At 44.1% G+C, this 24,412-nt stretch overlaps 1 protein-coding gene across 1 annotated transcript; it reads right to left on the reverse strand.

Annotated features, from left to right (window-relative positions):
* Positions 1-5,451: 5,451 nt before the first annotated feature.
* C5H4orf54 (chromosome 5 C4orf54 homolog) lies at positions 5,452-23,276 on the reverse strand. Its single transcript, XM_034771416.1, has 4 exons — positions 18,242-23,276; positions 12,846-12,959; positions 7,555-7,659; positions 5,452-5,739 (listed from the first exon to the last, which is right to left on the reverse strand). The coding sequence occupies exon 1, from the start codon at positions 23,274-23,276 to the stop codon at positions 18,264-18,266; it is 5,013 nt and encodes a 1,670-aa protein (XP_034627307.1). The 3' UTR covers positions 5,452-5,739; positions 7,555-7,659; positions 12,846-12,959; positions 18,242-18,263.
* Between the last annotated feature and the right edge of the window lie 1,136 nt (positions 23,277-24,412).

Below are 24,412 nucleotides of genomic sequence, written 5' to 3' on the forward strand. Positions count from 1 at the left end.
TATCTTAGGTCGACCCCACCCCCCATAGTGTAGACCTAGCTTCAGCATCATGATGCCTAGAAAAATGCCAGGAACAACACTGTGATCCACAAAGCCTGAGTTAGGTGCCTAGGGTGCCTGTACAATTATTGGAAATAGATAAGCCCTTGGAATGGGATCCACAAAAGTTAGTATGCTAAGTGGGGAACCACCTACGCTAGCCACTGGGAGATCCCGATGAAAGGAGTGTGAGCTAAGCCCTCTCACAGAGATAGCTCCCCAAGTCCAGGCTACGGGAAGGCACCTTTTTCTGTTTAGTGATCCACAAATGGGAAGCCTTCTCCAGGAGTCAGGCAGCTTAGGGGCCTAAGCTATTCTTGTGGGAATGAGTTAGACACCTGTCTCACTCCACACAAAAACGGCTGCAGCAGATGGTGTTGCCCACCATATAACAGTAGCCCAGTAGTTAGGGGACTCACCTCACATGTGTGACACCCAGGTTTAGCTCCCCTTTCTACCTGAAAGGGAAAAAGAATCTGAATAAGGGTCTCACACTTAACATAAGAATGGCCATACTGGGTCAGACCAAAGGTCCATCTAGCTCAGTGTCCTGTCTTCCGACAGTGGCCAATGCCAGGTGCCCCAGAGGGAACGAACAGCGCAGTAATCATCGAGTGATGCATCGTCTGTCGCCAATGCCCAGCTTCTGGCAAACAGAGGCTAGGGACACTATCCCTGCCCATCCTGGCTAATAGCCATTGATGGACTATCCTCCATGAACTTATCTAGTTCTTTTTTGAACCCTGTTATACTTCTCAGAGAGGTGCTCAAACTATTGACCTATGGGATATTCTTATGTGGGGCTTCCTCTATCTCTCCTGCTAAAGCTGTTCCACCACAGATAATGAAAGAGTGATTTGAGCAGGGGGACTACTCCAGGGGTCTCCCACTCTCCATACAGGAGCCCTAACCACTGGAGTATAAAGTCATTCTCTCTCTCTCTAGTCCAATGACTGCTCCACTGTGATAAATATTAAATAGTCATTGGGCCAAAGAGGGAGTGAGAATGCCTATCAGATCAGACTGTGAACTCAAGATCATGGGGGAGCACCCATCTTCTGTCGAGTCATGGATTACTCTGGGGCTTAGGCAGGAAATAGGCATCCAGACACCTAGAGCAAGGCAGCAATGTATGCGCCCAGAGGCAAAAACTTAGGCGCCTACAGGGTTCAGCAGGAGGTTTGTGGATCACAGTGGTGCCTAAAACTGGGACTTGGGTTTAGATGCCAAGTCCCCTTCCCCATCCCCCCCCCCCGCACTATATTATCACCCTTGGGCAACCTAGTCCATGGCTCACAAGGCTACAGGCAGTTATTTCTGTACCAAAGATTCACAAATCTCTCTGTCCATCTTGATCTTCCCCCTTCAATCCAGTCACATTTCTGTTTTTCTTAAGTATCATGTGGGATATCTCGCACAAACTGACTAATACTGAACTAACTTTTCTTCCCAGGTCCTCTCCCTGCCATCTCCATTACTTTTCTATTCTATACAAGTTGTTATACAAATTCATTACCAGAGTATCTGAGCACCAGTGCAGTGTCACATCTGGTTTCTTCTTGCTCTAGTCTTCTCTCCTGGGGGAGAATTGTGTGCGCAGTGGAGTGTTTTGGTGATGGTGGGAGATTCTTGTTTTCTGTTAACACCATTTTCCCCATCACCTAGAGTGACAACTCTGCTTTTTCCTCTCTACGCATCCATGTGGTCACCAATTTCACTGGTTATTTTCTCCACATTAAAAAACACCTGACACTTCCTTTTTGTCCCTCTGGAAAAAATGTTTGTCCATTCCTTGATTATCTACTAGCCCTGAAATGCAAATCTCCCCCCTCTGATATCCTTGATTCCCATCTGACTCCTCTCCAATCTCTCTAAGTTGCTGTAATTAAAAAACTTCTGTGCCTGATGTTAGGACAGCATCAACCCTCTTTTAAACCTTCCACCAGCTTCTTCCCACTTTCCATATTAAACTCAAGCTTCTCATCTTCAGCACTCTGCAGGACTCCCTTTGCTTATAGCTGATTTCTTTTTTCGTCTCTCAGTGCTTTCTTCTCTCAATAACTCTGGCTTCACCACTCCCCTCAAACCCTTCTTCCATTTTCATCTTCATACCCTCTTCCATCCTGCCCTGTATGTTTGGAATGCCTTCCCACTATTGGTGGGTGGACAAGGCTACCACAATTACTTCATTCAAATTACCTAAAACTCACTCCTCCTTCCACAAAGCTCTCCAATACTAACCTAAAAGTGTTGTCACCTCCCACGTTAAAAAAGAAAAGGTGGTTCACTCAAAGACAGAACCATTTCCTAGGCCTTCTGATACACTGTACCTCAGCTTTGTGCTGTCAGCTTAGATTTTAAACTGTTTAGGGCAGGGACCATATCCTCCTTTGTGTCTCTTACAAAAGCACTTGGCCTACTATTGGCATTTAACAAACACCACACTAAAATGCCTCATGGTTTAATCCAAATGCAGGTTAGGACTCAAAATTCCGAAGAACCCAAAATGTGAAAGGCTAATATTTTAATCAGCAAGCCACCTGGACCACTAGTCACCATTAAATTGTACTTGTTGCAAGAGAGAAACAGTGTTGCTATTTTTAATGATTTTAACGTGAATCTTGTAATATCTGATGTTTGACTTAAGGTCCCAGATCCTGGAGACAACTGATTAGGTGAGAATATCAACTTTTTTTTAAATTTTTTTTTATTAAATGAAAGGGTTTCAAGCCCACATGGTTACAAGGAAAGCTTGAAAATATGACCCATGTGCACCCTAACACAAAACAAAAAGGAAAATTAAAACACCTTTTTAAAAATAAAGTCTCATGAATTTTAAACTAGCCTAATAATTTTTTGGTTTGTGACTCATTTTTTAACATTTGGGTTGGCAATACAGGAAAACAGCCCAACTTCCTTTGGGATATTCTGAACACAATGGAATAGCAAAAGATTTTGCTCACAGATCATTCAAGTAATACCACTATATGCCAGCAAACTGATATGGCTTATAATCCTGGCCCAAAATTAGACAACTGCAACAACAGAGAATGACTGGAAAAGAATTATGAACTTCACTAATCTGTGTATACAAAGAGGATGTGTCAAAGAGAAATTGACATGGCTCTTGTGAAATCCAAAATCATATGTTAAATTTAATCAAAAACAATTTAAGGGATTTTTTGGGGGTGAGGGAGAAAGGGCTGAAGAGATTTTTTTTAATCATCTGCCTTTCAACTGTATTATGGTTTGAGATAAACCTACTCATTACTAGTTAATCTGGAATGATTTTAGAAAACAACCTTCTAAAACTCCATTGCTAACTTTCTAATAATAACTGTTTAAGTTTACCACGTGCTGCTGGTGGGTGACCTGCATAAAACCAGCTGTCATCTTGTCTCTTGCTTTCTTAATTCAAAACATACTTCCTTTATCATTTAGAGAAAGAAATTTAAGGGATTGGGAATTTTTTTTTAAATGGGCTGCTTTAAGAGATATATCGTCGTTGCTTATTTCCTTTGGTAGAAATATGCACAATTATTGTCCCTTACCCTCTCCCATTCTAATTCTGTATGTGCCTGCCACTTTTTCAATTACACAGTCATTCTCTCATTCAAACACAGTTTACTTGCTATATGTAAGAACAGGTTTGGGTCTGATTTTCTTTCAAACTAGTGTAACTTGACAGATGTCACTGCAGCTACACCAGTAAAAAAAGCAGGTGGGAGAAGACAATCAAGCCCATTAGTTTAAAAAAAAATTCAAGATAGGAAGCATTTGTACTTTGAAAGCGCCCATAAAAGGCAAATGTTTAAAGAAGAGCACTGTAGCTGCTTGACAAAGGGTGATGTAGCATGCTAAACAGGAACAAGCAGAGCGCCCCAAATTTGCAAGGTGCCCAGTGACCTGAATGCCTATGAAAACCAACGTGCTCCTCACTAGACTGGGGCCATGGAGCATATCATACATTCTAACTCCTTTCAAGGGGGACTTTAATTGCAGTGTAGACATACCCACAGTGCTCCGACACCCAAGGCTGGCCTGTGCCAGCTGACTCAGGCTAAGGGGCTGTTTAATCGTGGTGTAGAAGTTCGGGCTCGGGCTGCAGCCTGAGCTCTGGAACCCTCCCGCCTTTCAGGGTCCTACAGCCTTGACTCTAGCCCAAGCCAGAAGATCTACACTGCAATTAAACAGCCTCTTAGTCTGAACCCTGTGAGCCTGGGCCAACCAGGGGTTTTTAATTGCCGTGTAGACCTAGCTTTAGACCTCAATCTCTCTCCCAGGGAAGTTAATAGGAAAATGCCAACTGACTTCAACGGGAGCTGAACCAGGCTCCTGATGACATACAGCAGTAGTCTTAGAATCCTGGGATGCCCATGAGAGAATAAGAGTCTTTTCACTCTTCATTTAGGGGCCGATCCAGTATTCATTGAAGTCAATGGCAAAGTTCACACAGACATTAATGGTGCAGGATAAGGACCTTATTGGCTTGGCTCTGTGGAAACCTAGGCAGAGTTTTTCTTAGGCTATCAGTCAGTGCTTTTCATACTCTATTATAATGGAGTACTTTGTCTTGGGACCTGATCAGGCACAATTTAAGTCAAGTGGAGTTTTGCTACTAACTTCAATGGGGACCAGAGATTTGCCCTTTGCTGTTCTCCTGATTACTTAAATAAATGGCACAGTATTTTCTACTTGATTTATAACTTGATCAAGAACCGGGAAAAATACCTCAAAGGACCAAATTTTGCCCTGACTTATGTCACTTACACCCCTTCTAAAGTCAGTGAGGTTCTATAGAAAATAACTGGCCCAATATATTACTGTTCCTACCAAATTTCCTTTCCACTAAAAAAATGTTTTATCAATGCAGAAGGAGCCTCAGACTGCGGATGGGGAGAAATGACATCTTGCAGCACCTTGCAGAATTGGGTCCATAGGGAAGCCGGATACTTTGCTATAGAGTAGATTTACTCCAACTTATATTGTAAATCATTTAATAAGAGAATGATCCTTTCATAGATTCCACCTCTCTGACACCCCCAATTATTATATGGCTCTCAACATATCTGAGCCTGTGGACTACAAGGGAAGTAGACAGCTGGATGGCCCATGAACCGCATTATTAGAAGCAAAGCTGTAAAGTTACACCCTAATTCAAATCACTGAGGAGTTCAAACAGGAAAATCATGTTCTGAATTTGCTTATTCCTATGTAGCTTTTATATTCTGTGACAGCATTTTGAGATACAAATTAAAAGTTATTTTGAATTTGTGGGTGTACATTTTGGGGCTTGCTACATAGTGTAAACTTTCCTTCTGTTATTTGGTATTTTACATGTTAAATAACATCCATAATAATGCCATGACAAAAGCATTCAATGTGACAAAAACAAGGTCAAACAGTTTATGCTTGTTTGCAATGTGTCTTTTACTGAAAAATACATTTCATTTGTCATAACATTCAAAAAAAAAACATACGCAAATGTTTGCCAATGAATTACAAACTCTGGTATTCAACGGTTTCAAACAGTCCATTCTCACATGATTTGCATCTAATTAAATTTTCTCCTTGTGCAACACACAGTTAGTGCAATTCTCAGAGCTATTTTGCTGTATTTTTTGTCCTTAAATTCCAAGCTCACAGCATTCTGTACTGTGATCGCTTCAGACTTCAGCTAGGAACTTGCCACAATGTTGTCTAGGTTGAAAGCAATTTAAAGAGTCAAATTCTCTCCATTTATATATCTTCTCTTTTTCCACTGGCAATAATACATTGTCATTTCAAAACCTTCACAACACTCTGCCTTTACCATTTACAATGTAACCCACTATGCTCTAATCAAACATACCACTCACATTCTCTTTAACAATCACTGTCTTTACTTCATATGTGTGCTGTTCAATGTCTTAATACTGATGTGTCCCCCCACCCCGCAAAAAAAATATATATATCTTCCACATCAAGCATGTTTTAAAGTATTGTATGCATTCTCAGGTAGCCACAAGTTTATAGTAACTTCTAAGAAAAGGAATGACACTTTGGCCATCACTACTACATAGTAAACTCATCTTCGAATGCAGACGGGAATAAACACACAACCCATAAATATACCTTTAAAATTATTCACCGAAGTGAATATGTATCAATAATTCTAAAAAGAGTGAAATTCACCCCCCTGCGCTGCAGATTAACACAAGGACCTCTCGAGTCTCATTTAAGCCTTCAAGCAGGACATGATTCAAAATCTACTGAAATGAACAGGATTCTTTATGTTGACTTCAGAGGGCTTTGGATCGGGCCCACAGGGCTTATGTGGAACTTGAGTGGTGCCTGGGTTTTGTGCTGATTCTCTACAGAGGAGTGAATTTCACCCTAAGGTACTATGACCACAATATGAAACATACAATACTAGCAGCTTGTGAACCTGACACAGAGGGCTTGATTCTAATCCAAGATATGTGGTTACACATGACCACGTTAGCTTGACAAATTCACCATTGGGTATGCATGCATAAGCACCATATTACTACTCTTTACAGCAATGTATGCCTGCATATTTCATGTTAGACTCAAGCCTGGAGTACTATTTGTACACACATAATGTTCAGGACTGGGGCTCCATCTTGCAGGATGCTGAGAGTTCTGGCCCCAACGAGGCAAAGCACCAAAGCACATGCTTAAACATGTCAGTGGTTCCACTGAAGTCAGTGGAGTTACTCAAGTGCTTAAGGGTAAGGACATACTCAAGTGCTTTGCTGGATCAGGACCAAAGCATACAACACCTCACGTAACTGACCCTTTATGCAAACATGTAGTCTGTTTAATATTAACAGACAAAATTAAGCAAACACTGTTTCAATCCTAATGTCAAACATTCTATTGAAGAGATTTCCCCTGAGAAAACAAATAATTGTTGATGCTGCTTCATGTTATTGCTTTCATTTTTTACAGGCAGTTTAACAAAAACAATTACTACAAATATTTTTTTCCCAACAATATATGTTGAAATACAGGGCACCTTTTTTTTTCTTTCAAGTACACCGGGCAAAACTGTAAACCCTGAGAGTTTGTGTGTGCAAACCTACAACTTGTAAACTGTAATGTGAAACTCCTCTCTGAGCACCGTTATAGAAAAAGGTATGATGTTGCTAATATTTTTAAATGCAGATGCTAGTATTATAGTGTGTGTACCATACACATATTTGTGTGACTATGATCAATCTACTTTGGTATCTATACTGTCCTGCAGTCTGAAGTACTGTCTGTTTCATATAACACAGAAATCCTATTCATACCATATATAGACTTTTATCATTATCATTCATGAAAACAGCAAAGATGCATTCATTTTCTTTAAGAGGCACTTGAACAGAAAAGCAAAATTCTGATAAAAATGTAAAGCTTATAAATCTAGGCAATATTATTGAGGAACACAAGGATGAACTTTACATGCTATATATTCTAGTTGTGCACTTCAGAGTTCTAAAAGTGTTAAAACATTATTTCTTTCACCTGATTTCCACAGTGATGCAGGTAAATGAGAAGAGTATATGTTAAATCACTCACTACCTGTGTACGTGCAGTGCATTTCATCCTGAGGATAATTTCAATTTGTGCCTGCAAACAAATAAATTCTGGTGAAATAAAATTGCACATGTGTACTTCAAGACAATTGTAGCTGATTTTTTATATTTTAGACCTCATCAGTGGAAACAAAACAACTGTAAATTAAATCCTAAGATTTTCCTTAAATGTGACACACAATCAAATAGACAAATGTATTAAAACAAAACATTATTTAAGCAGGTTTTTTGTTTTTTACTTTGAGAAAGGTCATTTTTCAAAAACTTTCATATTAGTCTCAAAATTTTTATATAAACTTTAGATTCTTATTCACTGAAAACTCCCATTGAATTCACTGGCAGTTTTGCCAGAGTAAAGAACACAAGGAATAGCCCAAAATGATTTGGATAGAACCATCTAATCCTGTACTGCCTTTACTATATCACTGGTAATTATCAAAGTGGGGATTTTAGGGCTCAAACTAGCTGAAAGCAGCATATGTGGCTACTGGTCCATAAAAGCTGTGTCAACCTCCTGGGTTCTACGCTTCCTAAGTTGAATTTTTCTTTTTCTGTGGAAATGTACTCTCTTCAATAGCTGCAGAACACTTCAGTAGGCATTAGCTATAACACACCTTTCTGCAAAGTAGGATCTATGACTATCATTTCATATAAGGAAACAAGGGGATTTCTCTGAGCATGCTCAGGGAACACTATATAGAGAACCGAAACTCCCAAACACCTGCACACATCCACTTCTAATAATTCAGATTCCCTATTCCTATCTTAATGATAAACCACTGTGCTGTGCACTGGAGTGTTATTGCGGCTTAACCATGACACTTGTGTTTGGAGCAACTCAAGCCCTGTGGATTGTTAGAGCAACACAGTTGAATCAAAGTCAAAGGTCTGATCTATACTTAAAAGTTATGCCAGCATAGCTATGTCAATCAGGGGTGTGAAAAAACCCACATCTCTGACAGACGATGCTGTGCCAACAAAACCCCCAGAGTAGACTCAGCTATGTGGACAGAAGAAGGCTTCTGTCAACTTAGCTAACATCGTTCAGGGAGGGGATGTGCCTACACCGATGGAAAAACTTGGTTGGCGTAGGCTGTTTCTACACTAGAGGGCTATGCCAGCATAGCTATGACGACACTGAGTGTGGCTACACTACAGAGCCTAAGTCTCTCTCCAGCAAACTGCTAGTTTCCCGAAGAAGGGAGATCAATTCCACAGACATCTTAAAGGAATGAGTTCTCTAGGGAATTAACCTGGAGAAGTTCTGCATTTGAGTTCTTGTTAGGCTGACAGGTCAAGAAATCACTCCTAGGAGAATCCCTGAGCAAGTTCAAGGGAATCCCCAACCACATTTTTTTAATTAATGGAGATATCCCATCTCCTAGAACTGGAAGGGACCTTGACAGGTCACTGAGTCCAGCCCCGTGCCTTCACTAGCAGGACCAAGTGCTTATTTTGCCCCAGATCCCCAAGTGGCCCCCTCAAGGATTGAACTCACAACCCTGGGTTTAGCAGGCCAATGCTCAAACCACTGAGCTATCCCTCCCCCTGATTTTCAGGAGTCTAATTTCCATATACTCCATATATGGAGTATTCCATATATATGACAGGGATTTATTGTATGGCAGGGATGCACGTTTCATTCTGTGGACCAGTTTGTGAGAGATTTTTTCTCATAGCAGCTCTCCTCCCAATCCCCTATTGTTTCAATTTGAAAACGTTTTGTTGTAGAGACCATTTGTGACCCATGAACTGTAGTGCAGGAACCATTACTGTATGGCACCCGGGCCATGCAGAATCACAGCTCTTGTTGGCTGGTTTCACAAATGAACCTGTGAGCTACAGAAAAGAATGAAGAGACCAGTAATTAAACAAATGGACATGGGGCAAATAGGTTCAGAACTCCAAAGTCACTTTTAAAGCTTTAAACATGTGCTACAGTGGAGCAGTTACCAAACCATAATTAAGGTTACCTTATATATAGGTAGGTCATCAGAGGAAAAAACTCCAAAGTCTGTGAAGTAGAGCTACTTTGACCTACAGCTGGAATAATTCCAATGTACTGAATAGCCACAGGTGGTTGGGGAGGAGGACAGTTACAAAGGAAGCAAGAATCAGGCATTCTGGGAGGCAAATTTATTTGCATGAGCTTTCCAGCTCTCTATTAGCTCCACAATTTTTGGCAACTGAGCTGTTAGATTTTATTTTATTAGGGCTTCAGTGGAAGTCAGACCTTTCTTCCGAATAGGTCAATGCTTCCCGGAGCCAAAAGCCACAGCCTTCCCAGGCTTGCATAGTCAGAAGGCTCCAGATATTTTCTTCTGCAGAAAGTCATAAATAATAAAGTTGGGTATTCAATACAATTAAATATATTGTATTTTTGAACAGGTTTCCTCCATTGATCAAATTCAACTGCGGTATGTTTAAATATGGAAAACATTAAAATATGTCATATGACTAAATGAATTTAGGGACAAATCCTATGATCCTTACTTATAGCCTGATCCTATTTCCACTGAAGTCCATTGAAGTCAGTAGCTAAACTGCTAAGGGAGCAAGACTGGGTTATGTCTCCTTACTCTGGGAAAACCCCTTTGAAATTAATGGGAATTTTACTTAAGGAAGGACAGAGTAAAGAATGGAAGATCTGACTTTTTGAATTTTGACATCTTGTCAACATTCTTTTAGATGGTTATATTTATAAATATTCAAAAATCAAATATCTTTCTTTACTCAACTGAAGAACCTGAAACACATTTCATCTGAACGCTTGTCTATACAAACACTGAAAGTTCCCTAGGGTGCTTTGACCTACTCCCATTTCAAAGCAAGGTAGCTCAAAGAGCTCTATGGAACCTTTAGTCTACAGCAATAGTCTCTACACGAACACTTCATGTACAACAGCGTGAGGTAGATTTCCCAGCTTGCCATGAACTAAATATTCGTCTAGATCAGGGGTCGGCAACTTTTCAGAAGTGGTGTGCCGAGTCTTCATTTATTCACTCTAATTTAAGGTTTCGCATGCCAGTAATACATTTTAACGTTTTTAGAAGATCTCTTTCTATAAGTCTATAATATATAACTAACCTATTGTTATATGTAAAGTAAATAAGGGTTTTTAAAATGTTTAAGAAGCTTCATTTAAAATTAAATTAAAATGCAGAGCCCCCTGGACCGGTGGCCAGGACACGGGCAGTGTGAGTGCCACTGAAAATCAGCTCACGTGCCACCTTCGACACGCGTGCCATAGGTTGCCTACCCCTGGTCTAGATATACCCTAAAAGAAAAGTTTGCTTTCTCTTACAATTGGGGAGTCTCAAATCTTTCTGATGTTACACTCATTTTTAGATCTTACTAACCAGTTGAGCAAAAGTCTACTACATGTCTTTCACATAAGATAAATAGGTTATAGTTCTAAACATCTAACTAACTAGCCATGAGTATTTTAGAATGGCACATGATATAAAAGTTTTCTAAAAGTAAAAAAAGATAAAGATAATTACCTCTAAAAGGTGACAATTTAGCAACACAAAAGAGTAATTTTGTTTTGTTGTGAAGTTCCTGTGTGTGTTCTAAATAACAAAGTTTATTTGATCTTAAAATTGGTTCTGAGGCTCCTCAGTCATTCATTTTTTAAAGTCTATGATTTATGAACAATTTACAACTTCTATGTACCAAAGCTTTGGAATCTAAGAATATTATTGACCAGCAACGGAAACTAGTGTGTATGTAGTTAGAATTGGCAGAGCTAAGGTTGTCCCCTACAATACTTGGGCGTTCTGATTTAAATTTCTACCCTCTTCTCTGAACAGCACAGCATTTTACTAAAAAACAAAATGTTATTTTTCTTTCATATACAAATCAAGACTAGGTACAGATTAGAGGTTGTTTACAGTTAAAGGCAGACTGTAAAATGAGGGAAAATTTTGGAACCAATAAGAGAAAACAGTGTATCTGGATAAACTATATACACACACGTCTTTTTTTATTTTATTTTTTAAATGGCATCAATGGAAGGCATGCTGTGCCCTTGAGAGAGCTTTAAATTAGATACTATAGGCCTAGTCTTGCATCCCTTGCCCTCCCATTTATTTAAATGGGAACTGTGTGAGGGCAATCAATACACGAGCAGGTCATGGATTAAAATCAAATGTAATGCAGACCTACCATCATGTTAACAGTTCTCTTTTAATAAGACAAATTCATCGTCGGTATAACACCACCAGGTTCAGCAGAGTTATAACAGGCCCATATCTGTCCCATTCTGACTAGCCAGCTATTGTATTTTTTTCCCCTTCAGAAAGAAATAATTTCTTAAGCAAATATATTGTTAATTTGGGCCTCAGATAAATCTGCTGTATAATGGACACAAAAGAACACAACACTGAATAAACAACATTACAAAGTTCCTTTGTTGTGTGGATCACTGAGATTAAACAAATTTAGAACAAAGTTACAAAGTTTTAACAAAAGACTGCAGTCTTAAAGAAAAATAAATGCTACCCTCTCCTTTAAAATTGGGGTCTAAAAAGCTTACATTCAATTTCTGGCTGCTTAGTATTTAAAAACTGCCACGATTAAGGAAACTTGTAATGTCAAACACAGTACAAAAGAGCAAATAAAAAAATGACAGCAATCAAAACAAGTTTTGTGATTGTTTCACAACCATGTTTGAAGCCATGCCAAAAATACACACTAATGATAACCTAAAGACTACATATCACTATGATTGCTATTCAAAGTGCACACCTATAATGTTGTAAACTCGGGGCCTGATCCTGCTCCCACTGAAGTCTATGGTAAGATTCCCAGTGACTTCAATAGGAAAAGATTCAGGGCCTCTGTTTGGTAAATTATACAGATGCATTATATATTCATAACAAATTATGAGTACCTGTGAGAAGATATATTTTGATCCAAACTTAAAATCATGTCACATTTACACACCTGTTTTTACAAAAACAGTAGAATAGTACTAACACCACTGAGTAAGGTTTTTGGTTGGTTTTTTTTGGTAAAGGTAAAATAAATGGAAGTATGTGAACAATTTTAGCATTTTCACATAGCCATACGAGCAGGGGCATGTATAATATCTGCTTGGCTTTAGTATAAAAAGGAACAATTTTACAGAAAATAATGCAATAATTCAGCCTGTTTTGCATAATTAAATGTATACATACACCAAAAATGGGGGTATTGAGGAGAAAACAAGAAACTTACACACTTGTTTTGTATGAAGCAAAAAATGAGAAAACTGTGGAAGCAGTTTTTAAGGATGAATGCTTAGTGTTACCACGTTTCAGGTTAAAGGAGGATAATTCTTCTTCCTTGTTCCTGTAAAAATACACCAATGAAACAAATTAAGTTCTTAGAACATTGTACAGGTTTACTTAGAAATTCTTAAATTAAATTAATTACTAATTTAAGCACTCTATATTATTGCAGAACAATAAATAACTTTTCACTTCATTATTACAATAATGTTACTGCCAATTCCTTAATCTGTTGCCAATATCAAATAATAGTGTCTAGCAGATTCAATGCTTTGCTGAATTGTGGTCTCACAGCTTTTGCTAGATCAGGGACCTTCCACGACTGAATTCTAAGTACAGCACTTAGAGTGTAGCTTGACTTCTTAGGCTTAATAAAGTGCATCATCAAGTGCATGGAATAGTTCCATAATTAAAGAAAGTCAGACTTTTAAAAATGTGACCATTTCATTTGGTAATTAAAAGTGCTTACATGGATGGAGAAAACACAATTCACTTATAGCCTGAGCAGTTACAAGCCAGGTTTCGACTCACAACAAAGATATAAAACCAAGTTATAACCCTCCAAGAATATAAAACGTAAACAGACCCACTGATCGGGAGCAGGGGGTGGAAACGGGGCAATTGCCATGCGGCTCAGGCAATTTAGAAGGTCCCGGGCCCCCCGGCTGCTGCAACAGCGGCGGCCGGGAGCCCCAGGCATGGGCAGCGGGTGAACCCCTGGCCCGGGGAGCCTAGCCCTTGGGTCGGACCACCGCTTCTGCCCGAGGGAGGCCCCGCCTCTCCCGCCGGAGTCCCCCCCCCCCACAGGCCGCCCAAGTGTCGCCAGCCCCAGAACGCTGGGCGGGTGGGCGGCGTGGCCCCGGAACAGTTTTACTTTTCTTTAAATCTAAGGGTCCTGTCCAGCAATGAACTGTATAAGAGCAGGCAGAACTCCATGAGCTAATGCAGGTGCATGGGGTACACCCATAATAAGTTCATTGCAAGACAGGGGCTTTTGTTCATGAATCTCACAGGAACTTGAAATCAAATGGCTCTCTTTCCAACGTCGGTCTTTTCTATGTAGCAAATAGGCTCTCCCCACCTCATCCCACCCACCATGTATTCCAAAGGAGATGAAAATTAACATTAATTTTTATTTACCTATTTGTATATGCACCAGCATAACTGATGCCAGGGAAGCAGGAAGCTTTAATTAACTGCTGCTATAGAAATAGAGGAATCCTAAGAACTATTTTACCAGCAAGCTCACAAGAGTGGTCATTCATTTTTCAGGGAAGGAATAAATAGCAGGCCATTTCTCAGGGATAAAGCAACATATTTCTTGACATATGCTGTATACTTAGAATCTAAAAAAATATTCAGCAAGGTTGCACTTTAACCAGATAGCTGACTAAGGGCCCAGTACTGCATGCAAACACTTTCTACCAGGTCTACTCATATTGAAGTTAATAGGCCTACTTTCAGTAGCAAAGAACCACAACAGGAACAAACGTTTACAAGATGAGGCCTTAACATAAGACAATCACAAGCAATAGCAACATACAAAGAAACAAGACAAAGTGAGTCAAGTCACATTAACCCCCAAAAGATACCGGCTTCTGATACTGATCAGTCCTTGGCACAGTGACACAATTAGAGAAGGAGGATCTGAGGAAGAAGGAAAATGGTATGCTAGCAGAGAGAGGGAGAGATAGGGTATAAGATGAAGAGAAAGATAGGAAGATAGAGGAAAATAAGGAATGGAAAAAGGGGAGAGAGAGGGAATCAAGAACACTCAAACACAAGCTTTTAGGTTAGTAAATGATGTTATTTCTCTGTCAGAAGAGAAGCTAAAAAGAAAATGTGATTTTAAACTCCTGAAAATCCATGGCTAGCTCATGAGATAGGGCACTTATTTCAGTTCACATTAGGCTCTGTAAAAAAGTTCTGCATTAAAACACTTTCAAATGGAATTGGAAGCCGAGTGAAATTAATTAGCAATGAACAGTCCTAGTTAGTGGGTTTCAGATGCAGAACTATTGAGTGCACTACTACTGTGTCTACTGTCCTGGGTTGGGCAGGGAAAACAAAAACAGAAAAGTAAAACAAAATACACAAATCAAAGAGAAAGGAGAGTGAGACAGAGGGAGAGAGAGAATAGAAAAAATGAGAAAAGGGAAAGAGGCAAAAGTGGAAGAAGAGAGAAATTATATATATATATATAAAGATGCAGGGAAAGATACATAGAGAAAGGAAGATAGTAGGAGAGACAATGAAAGAACAGGGAGGTGGAAAATGAGGTCAGCATACAGAAAAAAAGAGAACAGGGCAACTGTTTATGGTTGCGATGTTGACTCACAATTGTTTCACTGAAAATAATATAGGTGACCAAAGCTTGAGGATGAACTAAAATTTGTCTTGTGCTATGTGACTAAGTAATAAAAAATATTTGTTTCAGTTAGTTTTTTGTTTTAAGTCAGGGGTTGAGAAAAAAAGCACCACATACTGTATCACCTGTCTGATGTTTGTTTACCTCAGTTCCACATCCTCAAGGATAGATGCATTTCTTCCCATTTTAGAAGAAAAACCAAGTAGATGAAATTTTAGGCATAACCAACTTATAAGCATTCTTTTGAATACAGAAAAGTCCAGTGAGTTGCTGTAAACTGCTGAATTATTTTATGTATCAAATTTAGTATCATACATTTTGTGCCACCAATATTTTGGTCAGATGATGCATCTTTCGTGCTGCACTCACAGGCATAAATGTTCAGCATGATGGAAAGGGAAATGGATGCAATATGCCCATCACTATCAAGGGGTATATGGACTACTGTGCTCAAAGCGCATCCTTCAGTCAGAAACATTTGTTTAGATAACTAAACAAATAGTAGAATGACCCACTAACATTGGACACAAATATCATGAGAAAAAAGGTGAACTTAGCTTCTCAGAATAATAAAAAAAAGTATTTGAAAAATGTATTATTTTATTTTGTACATTTGTTGCAATTACAATACTGTGCCCCTAATATAGCATATATAAACAGTCTATTTTTTAAAAATAACTAAGATATTTGCACTATAATCTAAGGAATAAATTACTCTCCACAATCCATTGCACCAGTGACTTGAGATCTTTTCTAAAGAGGAAAGAGGGGAAACAAGGGAGAGCAAAAGATGTGTACAATTTTTCCACAGGAAAAATTCCTGCTGGGATTAGCTAGATTAGCATTGAATAACTGTCAACCTAAACAACAGATTGTGAATCCACCCAACTGATGTTTGGCCACCTCTTGGTGAATTCAATAATTAACACTGGAAACAATTCAATTTAAATGTAGAACAAAATAAAATGACTGACAAACAATTACAAAGCAAGGAATGCTGGATGCACAAGGCACCTAACCTAAGGCAAGTTTTAGTCAACTGGAGACCAATTATTCGGTTCTTGTAATTTTTTGTACTCCTATGGAATAAAACATCAAAAAAGACAACAACAAAACAATTAGATAAATTAATGGAGGATTGATGGACTATCAATGGCTATTAACCAGGATAGGCAGGGATGGTGTCCCTAGCCTCTGTTTGCCAGAGGCTGGGAATGAGCGACAGGGAATGGATCACTTGATGATTACCTGTTCTGTTCATTCCCTCTGGGGCACTTGGCCACTGTCGGAAGACAGGATACTGGGCTAGATGGACCTTTGGTCTGACCCAGTATGGCCATTCTTATGACAACACAAAATAGGGGAAAGAAAAAATTAGAAACAAATGTGGGACTAAACAAAGCAGATAGCCAATTAGGGCTAAACCTGGGAATTTATTAAAAAGATTGTTGAGGGCCTGTGCACAACTGCCAAACATATTCTTGGTAAAGATTCCCAACTGTTTTTCTGTTACTTTCTAGAGCCAAACAAACACCACCAATCCCAAAGTCAATTTCTTAGTATTTACATTTGTTTTGTAATGAAATGTTAACTGGCCTTTGATAATGATGTTCATTGTCTTTTCAGAGTTGCCACCCATCCCCACAATTAAAAGGCTACGCTGTTCTGCAGCCTGACTTCCACATTTGTTGAATACTGTACTCAATCCCATCTTCCCTCTTGTGTGATACATCTAACCTCCCTGAACATTCAAGCCATGTCTACACCGAAGGTTTGCCCTGGTTAGTCATCTGCGGCCAGACACTGGTGTCATTGCACAGAGGCAAACTCTTCAGAATAGACAAGCTAAGCTGTGATTTGCCCTGGTACAACATTACCCAGGCTTGAAATGGAGGCAAGTTGAACTTGTGCAAATCACAGTTAGTAGCGACTGTCTGCTTACACTATAGGTTTGCACCGATACAGCTATGCTGGTGGCTGGCCAATAATTGCTGAAATTCTCAGTGTAAACAAAGCCTCAGAACACTCCTATCCCATGACTGTGTTCCTTTTAGTGCCATTTCATGCAATTGGCATGGTCTTCAATAGAACCTCCCCAACAAAGGGAAGTGAAATAGAGTTGGTCTCTTTAAGACTAATCTTCCCCCACCCCCAATGAGCAGGAGAAATGCACTACTTTGCTTTTTCTTCTTACCTATCTTGAAAATAAGCAGGAAGGTGACCCAATACTCCTTCACTGGAGCACAGAAAAAGGAATGCTAACTTGTGTCCCTCTCCCACTGGAACAGCATTGGGGAGAAGAGGGAGGTTCACCTTTGCGTGTGACCCTCCTTAACTTATTGAAGGAGAAATTAAGGAGAGAAGGCCTTTCAAACCCAGCTGTTGCTTCCCCTACCACCAAGAAATGGATGGCTTTTTTCATTAGAAAGCTATGACCCTCATTTTGAAATTGAGACCAACTAAACAGAGAATAATATTGAGTGTGTATATTTATAGACCCATTTTAGAAACCGTTTTAAGAAGAAATTTACAAAAACTAAGGGTCCGAAGAAAACCAGATCCTGCAAACACTAACCAAACAAAGGGGGAGAGGAAGAAGAGAGAGAGAAAAAAAAATGGTCACAGTAAATAGGTTACATTTTAGATATCTTTAAGTTTCAAATTAGGCAAGTGTTTTAAGAAATACCCAAACGGAGAATGGAGCACAAATCAGACCTGCCAGGGAAGATTAATAAAGATCCATACAAACATCATTTTCTCCCACTTTGGTGAGTACACCAGATTGTGTCAAGTGACATTTAAAAACAAAACAAAACAAAAAAAAACTTGGGGGACATTACCAGAATTTCTTACAAAAGCTTAAATGCTTACCTACCTCTGAGATTAAGTATTATGTTATTATACCTACGGGATGCTTAAGTATGGTATCAAATTGCTCCCATCACATGCATTTTTAACAGCACAAACCAACTCACCAGCAGCCTCTTTGGTTTATCATCATCTGTGCTCCACCACGAACCTCATGGTGGTACCATCAAAAGAGGGCGGGGCAATTATCCTTGGCCCCATTTGCTGGGAGGTGATGCTGATTACCGGCTTCCCCTCTGCCCCCCTGAGCTGGGCAGTGGCGGCTGACGATTGGGATTTACCCGTGGCGATATAATACGGACTTTCCACAAAAGTGGCCTCTCCTCCTCCTCCTCCCCCCAGTGCTGCCCTTGGGCTGCTGGTCTCGGCGGAGGCGCTGACGTCGCTGCCCGGGAGGGAGAGCTGGGTCTGCAGGGCATTAGCTGGCAGCATGGTGGTGGGCAGGAAGCCAGGGTAGATCATGTAGGTGGCACCATACGCCCCCGGGTTGACCGCTAGCGGGGAGATGGGGAGCGGCATCGGGGCCACGGCCGGCTGCTGGGGCATGGGCACCTCCACGTACTGCCCGGTCTCGGGGTCAAAGAGCCGCTTCTTGAGGGGCTGCTGCACAGGCGCGTCCACCAGGTAGTACTGGCCGGTGCTCAGGTCCAGCAGCACCTTGCGCTGCGTCTGCGGGAAGGACTCGGCGGCCGAGGGCGGCGAGAAGCAGAGCAGCGGCGGGGGCTGCGCCCCGTGCAGGGCGGCCATGGGCAGCGGCTGATGGTAGATGGCGGCGGGCGGCAGCTCCGGGGCGGCCGCAGGCGGGGCGGCGGGGCCGGGCTGCTGCTTGGGGCTGAGGCGGCCCCGGCTCTTGGCGGCGCTGAAGGGCTGCAGGGCGGCGGCGGCCGCCGAGGCCGAGAGCGGGCCCGGGTGGCCGGCGCCTCCCGCGGCCGGCGGCTCCTTGAGCGGCATGGCCAGGTAGTTCCCGCAGTCGGGCCCGGCCGCGTCCTTCTCGGCTTCGCCAGGCCCCTTCCCTGCGGCGGCGGCCGGGGAGAGCTTGAGGGCGCGCGGCCCCGGCCCGGCCTGGCCCTTCAGGCTGCGGAGCGGCGAGGCCGCGGCGGGGAGCTTGGCGGGGGCAGCCGCCGCCGCCTTCTGCGCGGAGCTGACGGTGAAGACGCTGCTTCGGGGCGGCTGCGGGGCGGGGGCTCTGTCCGCCGCGCCCGCCTCCCCCCGGGGCCCGGGCAGGGGCCGGGGCCGTTCCCGCGCCAGGCTCTCGAACGCGGCCGCCCTGGCCGAGACCTTGTCGGACTTGGGGCCGGAGCCCGGGACGGGCTGGCGCTCGGGGGCGGGCGGCGCCGGGGCCGCGCTCCTCGCCTCGGCGGGCCCCGCGGCCGCCCGGCCGCCGCGCTCCTCGCTGGCGATGAGGGAGAGCACGTGGCTGTCGGTGATGGGCCGCGGGTCGCTCTTGCGCTTCCACTCGTGCTTGCTGAAGCTGTACAGCTCCTCCATGCTGCGCACCGCCGCCGTCAGCTTCTCCAACGCGTTGCGGCTGGGCGGCCCCTTGGCCTCCTCCCGCGGCTCCTCGTCCGCCCCCTTGCCTTTCTCAGCGGGTGCGGGAGCGTGCGGCGGCGGCTGCTGCTGCTGCCGCCAGGGTGCGGAGGCTTTGGACACGATCTTCAGCACTGCGGGCAAGCGAGGGTCGCTCTTGTTGGGGGCGATGGTGGCCACGGGCAGCCTCCCGGAGGTCCTGTGCACCAGGATTGTCCCCTCTGCCGTGGCAGGCAGCACCTTGCCCCCCGTCTCGCCCGGCCCCTTGTCCTCGCTGCTGTTACTGACCGCCTGGCAGGTTATCACCATGGGAGACAGAGCCCTGGGGATCCCGGCTATGGCCAGCTGCCTCGGTTTCTGCTCAGCGCTGCACTGGTCGGAGAGCGCGCTGCTCCTGTCGCTGTTGGTATCGCCCGAGTCGTGGCCGTAGGAGCTCTTGATCAGTTTCCTGACGTCTCTGACCTGGTGAATGGGTCCGGGGACTTTAGGCTTGTTTTCTCTTATATCGCGCACCAAGAATTGCGGCACCTTGTCCAGGCCGTCCGCTTTGAATGCCTTCTGCGGCTGGCCTCGGGGCTCCTCCGCTGCCTTGAAAAGGGTTGGTGCGGTCGCGGCTAGTTTGGGGGTGAGCAGCTTAGCGATGTCAAAGGGGTGATCCTTGCTTGGCTGCACGCTACCTAGGCTGATCTTGATCTCGGGGGCTCTGGGCTTTACGGGGGTGGCAGCCCGAGCCGCATAGGTGGCTGTGGAGTACTTTGTCACCTGCGTGCCAGGCTGCTTTCCCTTGGGGGTGCGCTGAATGTTTGGGACGAAGAGACGAGACATTTTAGTGGACTTGCTGGCTGAGATCTCACCCAGATCGGCCCGCCAGTCGTATTTGGCGGAGGAGAACTGAAGTTTCCCGATGGGAGCTCGCTCTTCTTTCTTCTTCTCTGCCTCTTTCTCTTTCCAGGATCTGAACGCGCTGTTCTGGCTGCGGAGGAAGGTCGCTTTGATTGCCTCCGAGGCGCTCTTCTTAATTTCGCACACATCCTCCAGGCGCGTTTCTGACAGGGGTCGATCTAGGCGAGGGGTGGACGCTTTGGAGGTCGGCGACTTGCTGTCAGAAAACTCCCCCGGGTCCTCTGCTGTCACAATCGTGTAGTCAGAGCTGCCCTCGGAATACCTGGAGTTCTGCCTCTGCATGCCCCCATCTTTCAGCTTCTCCCTGGCCGAGCCCTCCTGCTCCTTGCCAGGCAAGGACGCGGCCAGCCCCCTGTACGAAGTATCTGTGATCTCCCCCCTCTCCATTTTGAACTCGTGCTCCCGCTGCATTTTCTTCGAGATGACATTCTTGAGGAGGCTGGAGGCGAATTTCGATTTATTCGGGGTGCCCTCCGGGACTTCTGCCGCGGCCAGTCCGGTTTGTTTGCTAGCCTCCTGACCCGGCTCCCTGGGCAGCGTTTCCGGAAGCTCCTCTGCGCAACCTGCCCCAGCGGCAGCATGTCCAGGACGTTTCGCAGGTCTGGGGACACCCGCATTAACATTGCTGCTAAAATTCAACGTCTCCAACAACGTTACAACCCGGGAGCCCGACTGGATCCGCTTCTCGAAGCACGCTGGCGTTTCCACGTGGGTTATTTCCCCATCGAGCTTGCTGACCACGAACTCTAGGGCTTTCGTCTGCGATTTATTGGAGCGAATGTAGAACTGGTCACTGCACGTCTTCGCCCCAGCGCTTCTGTGCCATGCGGTAGGTTCGGCACTGCTCTTGAACAGGTTCTGCTCCGGTTTCTGCCCGAGATTGCCGCACTTCAGGTCTAAATAAGTGGACCATCGGTTGATCCCCAGCGCCTGATCCGAAAGGGACGTGGAGGACTCCCTGGAGCTGAAGTTCAGCGTGTCGAAGTAGGGGTAAGCCAAGCTCCGGAAAGCTCGGGCCGTCAGGTTTCGCACTTCTTTATCCGCATCATCCAGCTCGCTGACCGCGCTAGAGGCACCGCTGGAATATCCCCCCACTTCCTTCGCCCTTATGGCTCCACACCGGGTTTGCAAACGCGCGGGGACAGCGATAAATTTTTTTGCCTGGTCATGAATCGCGTCTTGTTTGAAACTGGCCTTGCGTTCGGGAGCTGTGGAGACACGGAGGCTCATGTCGCCTTCATGCTTGGCAGCGTAAATAATGTTTTGCTTCTCATGCAGGTTGTTAAGCTCATTTATAGCCCGGGAAGTCGGTTTGATTGATAGGAGAATGTGGCCTGCAGCTGGGTTCTCACTCATGTGGCTGGGGTTCTTGGGCTGGCTTTCTTCCGAGCTGGCGCATTTGTCTGTGCTGGGGGTATCGTTTTCAGAGTTAATGCTGACTATCTCCGTACTGCTGGTGTTATCGATGCTGTCCGTCTGGTTATTGGCATCGCTGGTCGTGCTGAGATAACAGCTATTGTCCTCCTCTGTCTGCGTGTCCCCGAGGGTCTCGTCGCTCCCAAAGGAGGCGTAATCCACGAAGGAGTAGATCACATTGTTGTCTTCAAAGTCCCACCTGGAGGCCAGCCCAAAGTCAAAGTCCATGTCGTGGTCCACCTCGCTGAGCTGGATTTCGTGCGTGGTAATGTAATGCGCCTCCTCGTTAGCAGGGCTGCTCTCGCCGCAGTAGGTGGGCTGGGAAGCCCCCCGGCTCCCCCCTCTTGCTTTGCACTCAGCATCCTCGTCATCGTCGCTTTCGTACCCAAAGGAAGAAGAAGAGGTTTTGCCCTCGGTTGCGGTGTCATCCGTTTTGGGGAACGCGCTTGCCTTGTTCACCGGGGATGGGCAAGAGGACGACGACTCCGGGCACCCGCTCGGGTAAAGCTGCGTGTTGGGCAGTCCAGACGAAGTGTTTTCATTAGATCCGCCTGAGTTGGAGCCAGCGCTGCATCCCCCCGCCTCATTACCCTTCCTCCCCGGGCTGGCCCCGGGTTTAGATTCACGGTCCAAGGATGCTGGATTTCCACTTGCCTCTGCCAGCGCGTTGTGAGCTGAGCAGCTAACAGCGCTGATCTCACAAGCTCCGTTTTTAGGGCTGAGAAAAGCCACTTTTCCTCCGCTCCCTGCCAAAGTCAGCTTTAGGGTCTGGGGACTGGCTTCCCTCCCTCGGGGGAAATCCTGAATCTCCACATAGGTCGATTCCTTGGATGTGATTGTGGTGAATGGCTCTGCAGGGCGGCGCTTCATCCTGCTGCCCTTCGCTCCCGCTCCCCCTTTGTGGCTAGTGGCTCGCTCGCCGGGCGATTTTGAGAGGTCTTCCATGCTTATCCCGTCAGCATGTGGCCGAGGGCGAAGGGAACAGGCGGAGATATGGACCCGGGACTGCAAAGCCGGCGGACACACACGTGTCTCCTGCAGGGTCGTTCCCAGCTGCGCTGCTCGCTGTTCAGTGGTAGCGGTGGACCCAAGAGAGTGTCCCGGCCCGGCTAGGGTGGAGGTGGCGGCTGCTGCTGTTCCTGCTACCGCTACCACTGTCTTGTTCAGGAGCTCCTGAGTACAGTTGTTGGTTTGGCACCGAGAGCTGTCAGTCTGAATGCCATTGGTAACAGAAGTAGCAGCAAGGGCAGCAGCTGCAGCCCGACCCCCAGCCACCCAGAAATGAAGAGAAAGCATATGGAAATTCTTCTATTTCTCCTTATGCTACAGTGAGAGGTTTGCCTGATTCCACGGTCATTATTACGGGGCCGTTAGCCAGCCCCGTTAATGAATTGGCCCTGGGGTGGACGCAGAGAAGACAGAAAAGCACATGTTCTGTTACTAAAAGAGTTACTTTCTAAAGCACACGTTTTATAGACTATTTGCATAGGTGTTGCCATGACACTGAACTAAGGATTTTCAGAAGTTAGGCGCATTGCTTCTCCTGGAGGATAAACTTAAGCAAACCGGTTATGTTCAGTTAACTTTCCAACCGGCGGTCTTTATCTTATGGGTTTCATATGTATCTAAAACGTGTCCACTTAGTCATTGCAAAGGTATCCAGAGCTGTTCTTCCAAGAGCTTTTATTTTACTCTAGCCATGCAGCAAGATTAATGAGAAATCATTTCCCTCCAGGAGTATTTAAACACCTAGGTTTGTTGATATTTGAGCAGTCCTGACGGTCCGGTAAAGAATATTTATGATGAAATGTGAAAACGTTATTTTTACAGACTTAATGAGATCTGATGCTCTGAATAACATCAGGATAAGGCTTAAGATGCGAAGCGATAGTCAAATTTAACCGGTTTAAAGTCGCGGGGGCCAGTCTAGAATGCTCTTGAACTTCTAAAATCAATTGCAAGAAAATTAAAATCCTCTTAAACACAAATCAGTTCCGTTAGATGATTTAGTCAAATCACATTTCAAACACATTAAAGCACATGAGACGCAAATGATAACAAGGTATAGCAAATAATTTACCCTTTATAAGCCAGAGAAGTAAAACAAGGCTCGTTGTACTGGATTTTCATAGATTGATTCAGGAAGAGGGGTCACAGCCGATCAGATGCAAACTGATCCAACTTTTCTTAGCCACTTTGCTCGGGGTAAAGGCTCTGCTGTGCGGTTTTGTGAGAACAGTGCCACTGGCCAGGTCAAAACTATTAACTATACATAGACTATGCTGTCATTGATGCCGATTGAATAAAGTACTATTTAAAACTTTCGCATTTGTGTATAACGAAAACAACACAATCAGCCATCACTTACTGGAATCACACTCCCACCAACACATGATGTTGTTACTCATCTTTCTAGTTTCAAATATTTAGAG

This window comes from Trachemys scripta, chromosome 5 (genome assembly GCF_013100865.1).
Source record: "Trachemys scripta elegans isolate TJP31775 chromosome 5, CAS_Tse_1.0, whole genome shotgun sequence".
Taxonomy (NCBI): domain Eukaryota; kingdom Metazoa; phylum Chordata; order Testudines; family Emydidae; genus Trachemys; species Trachemys scripta.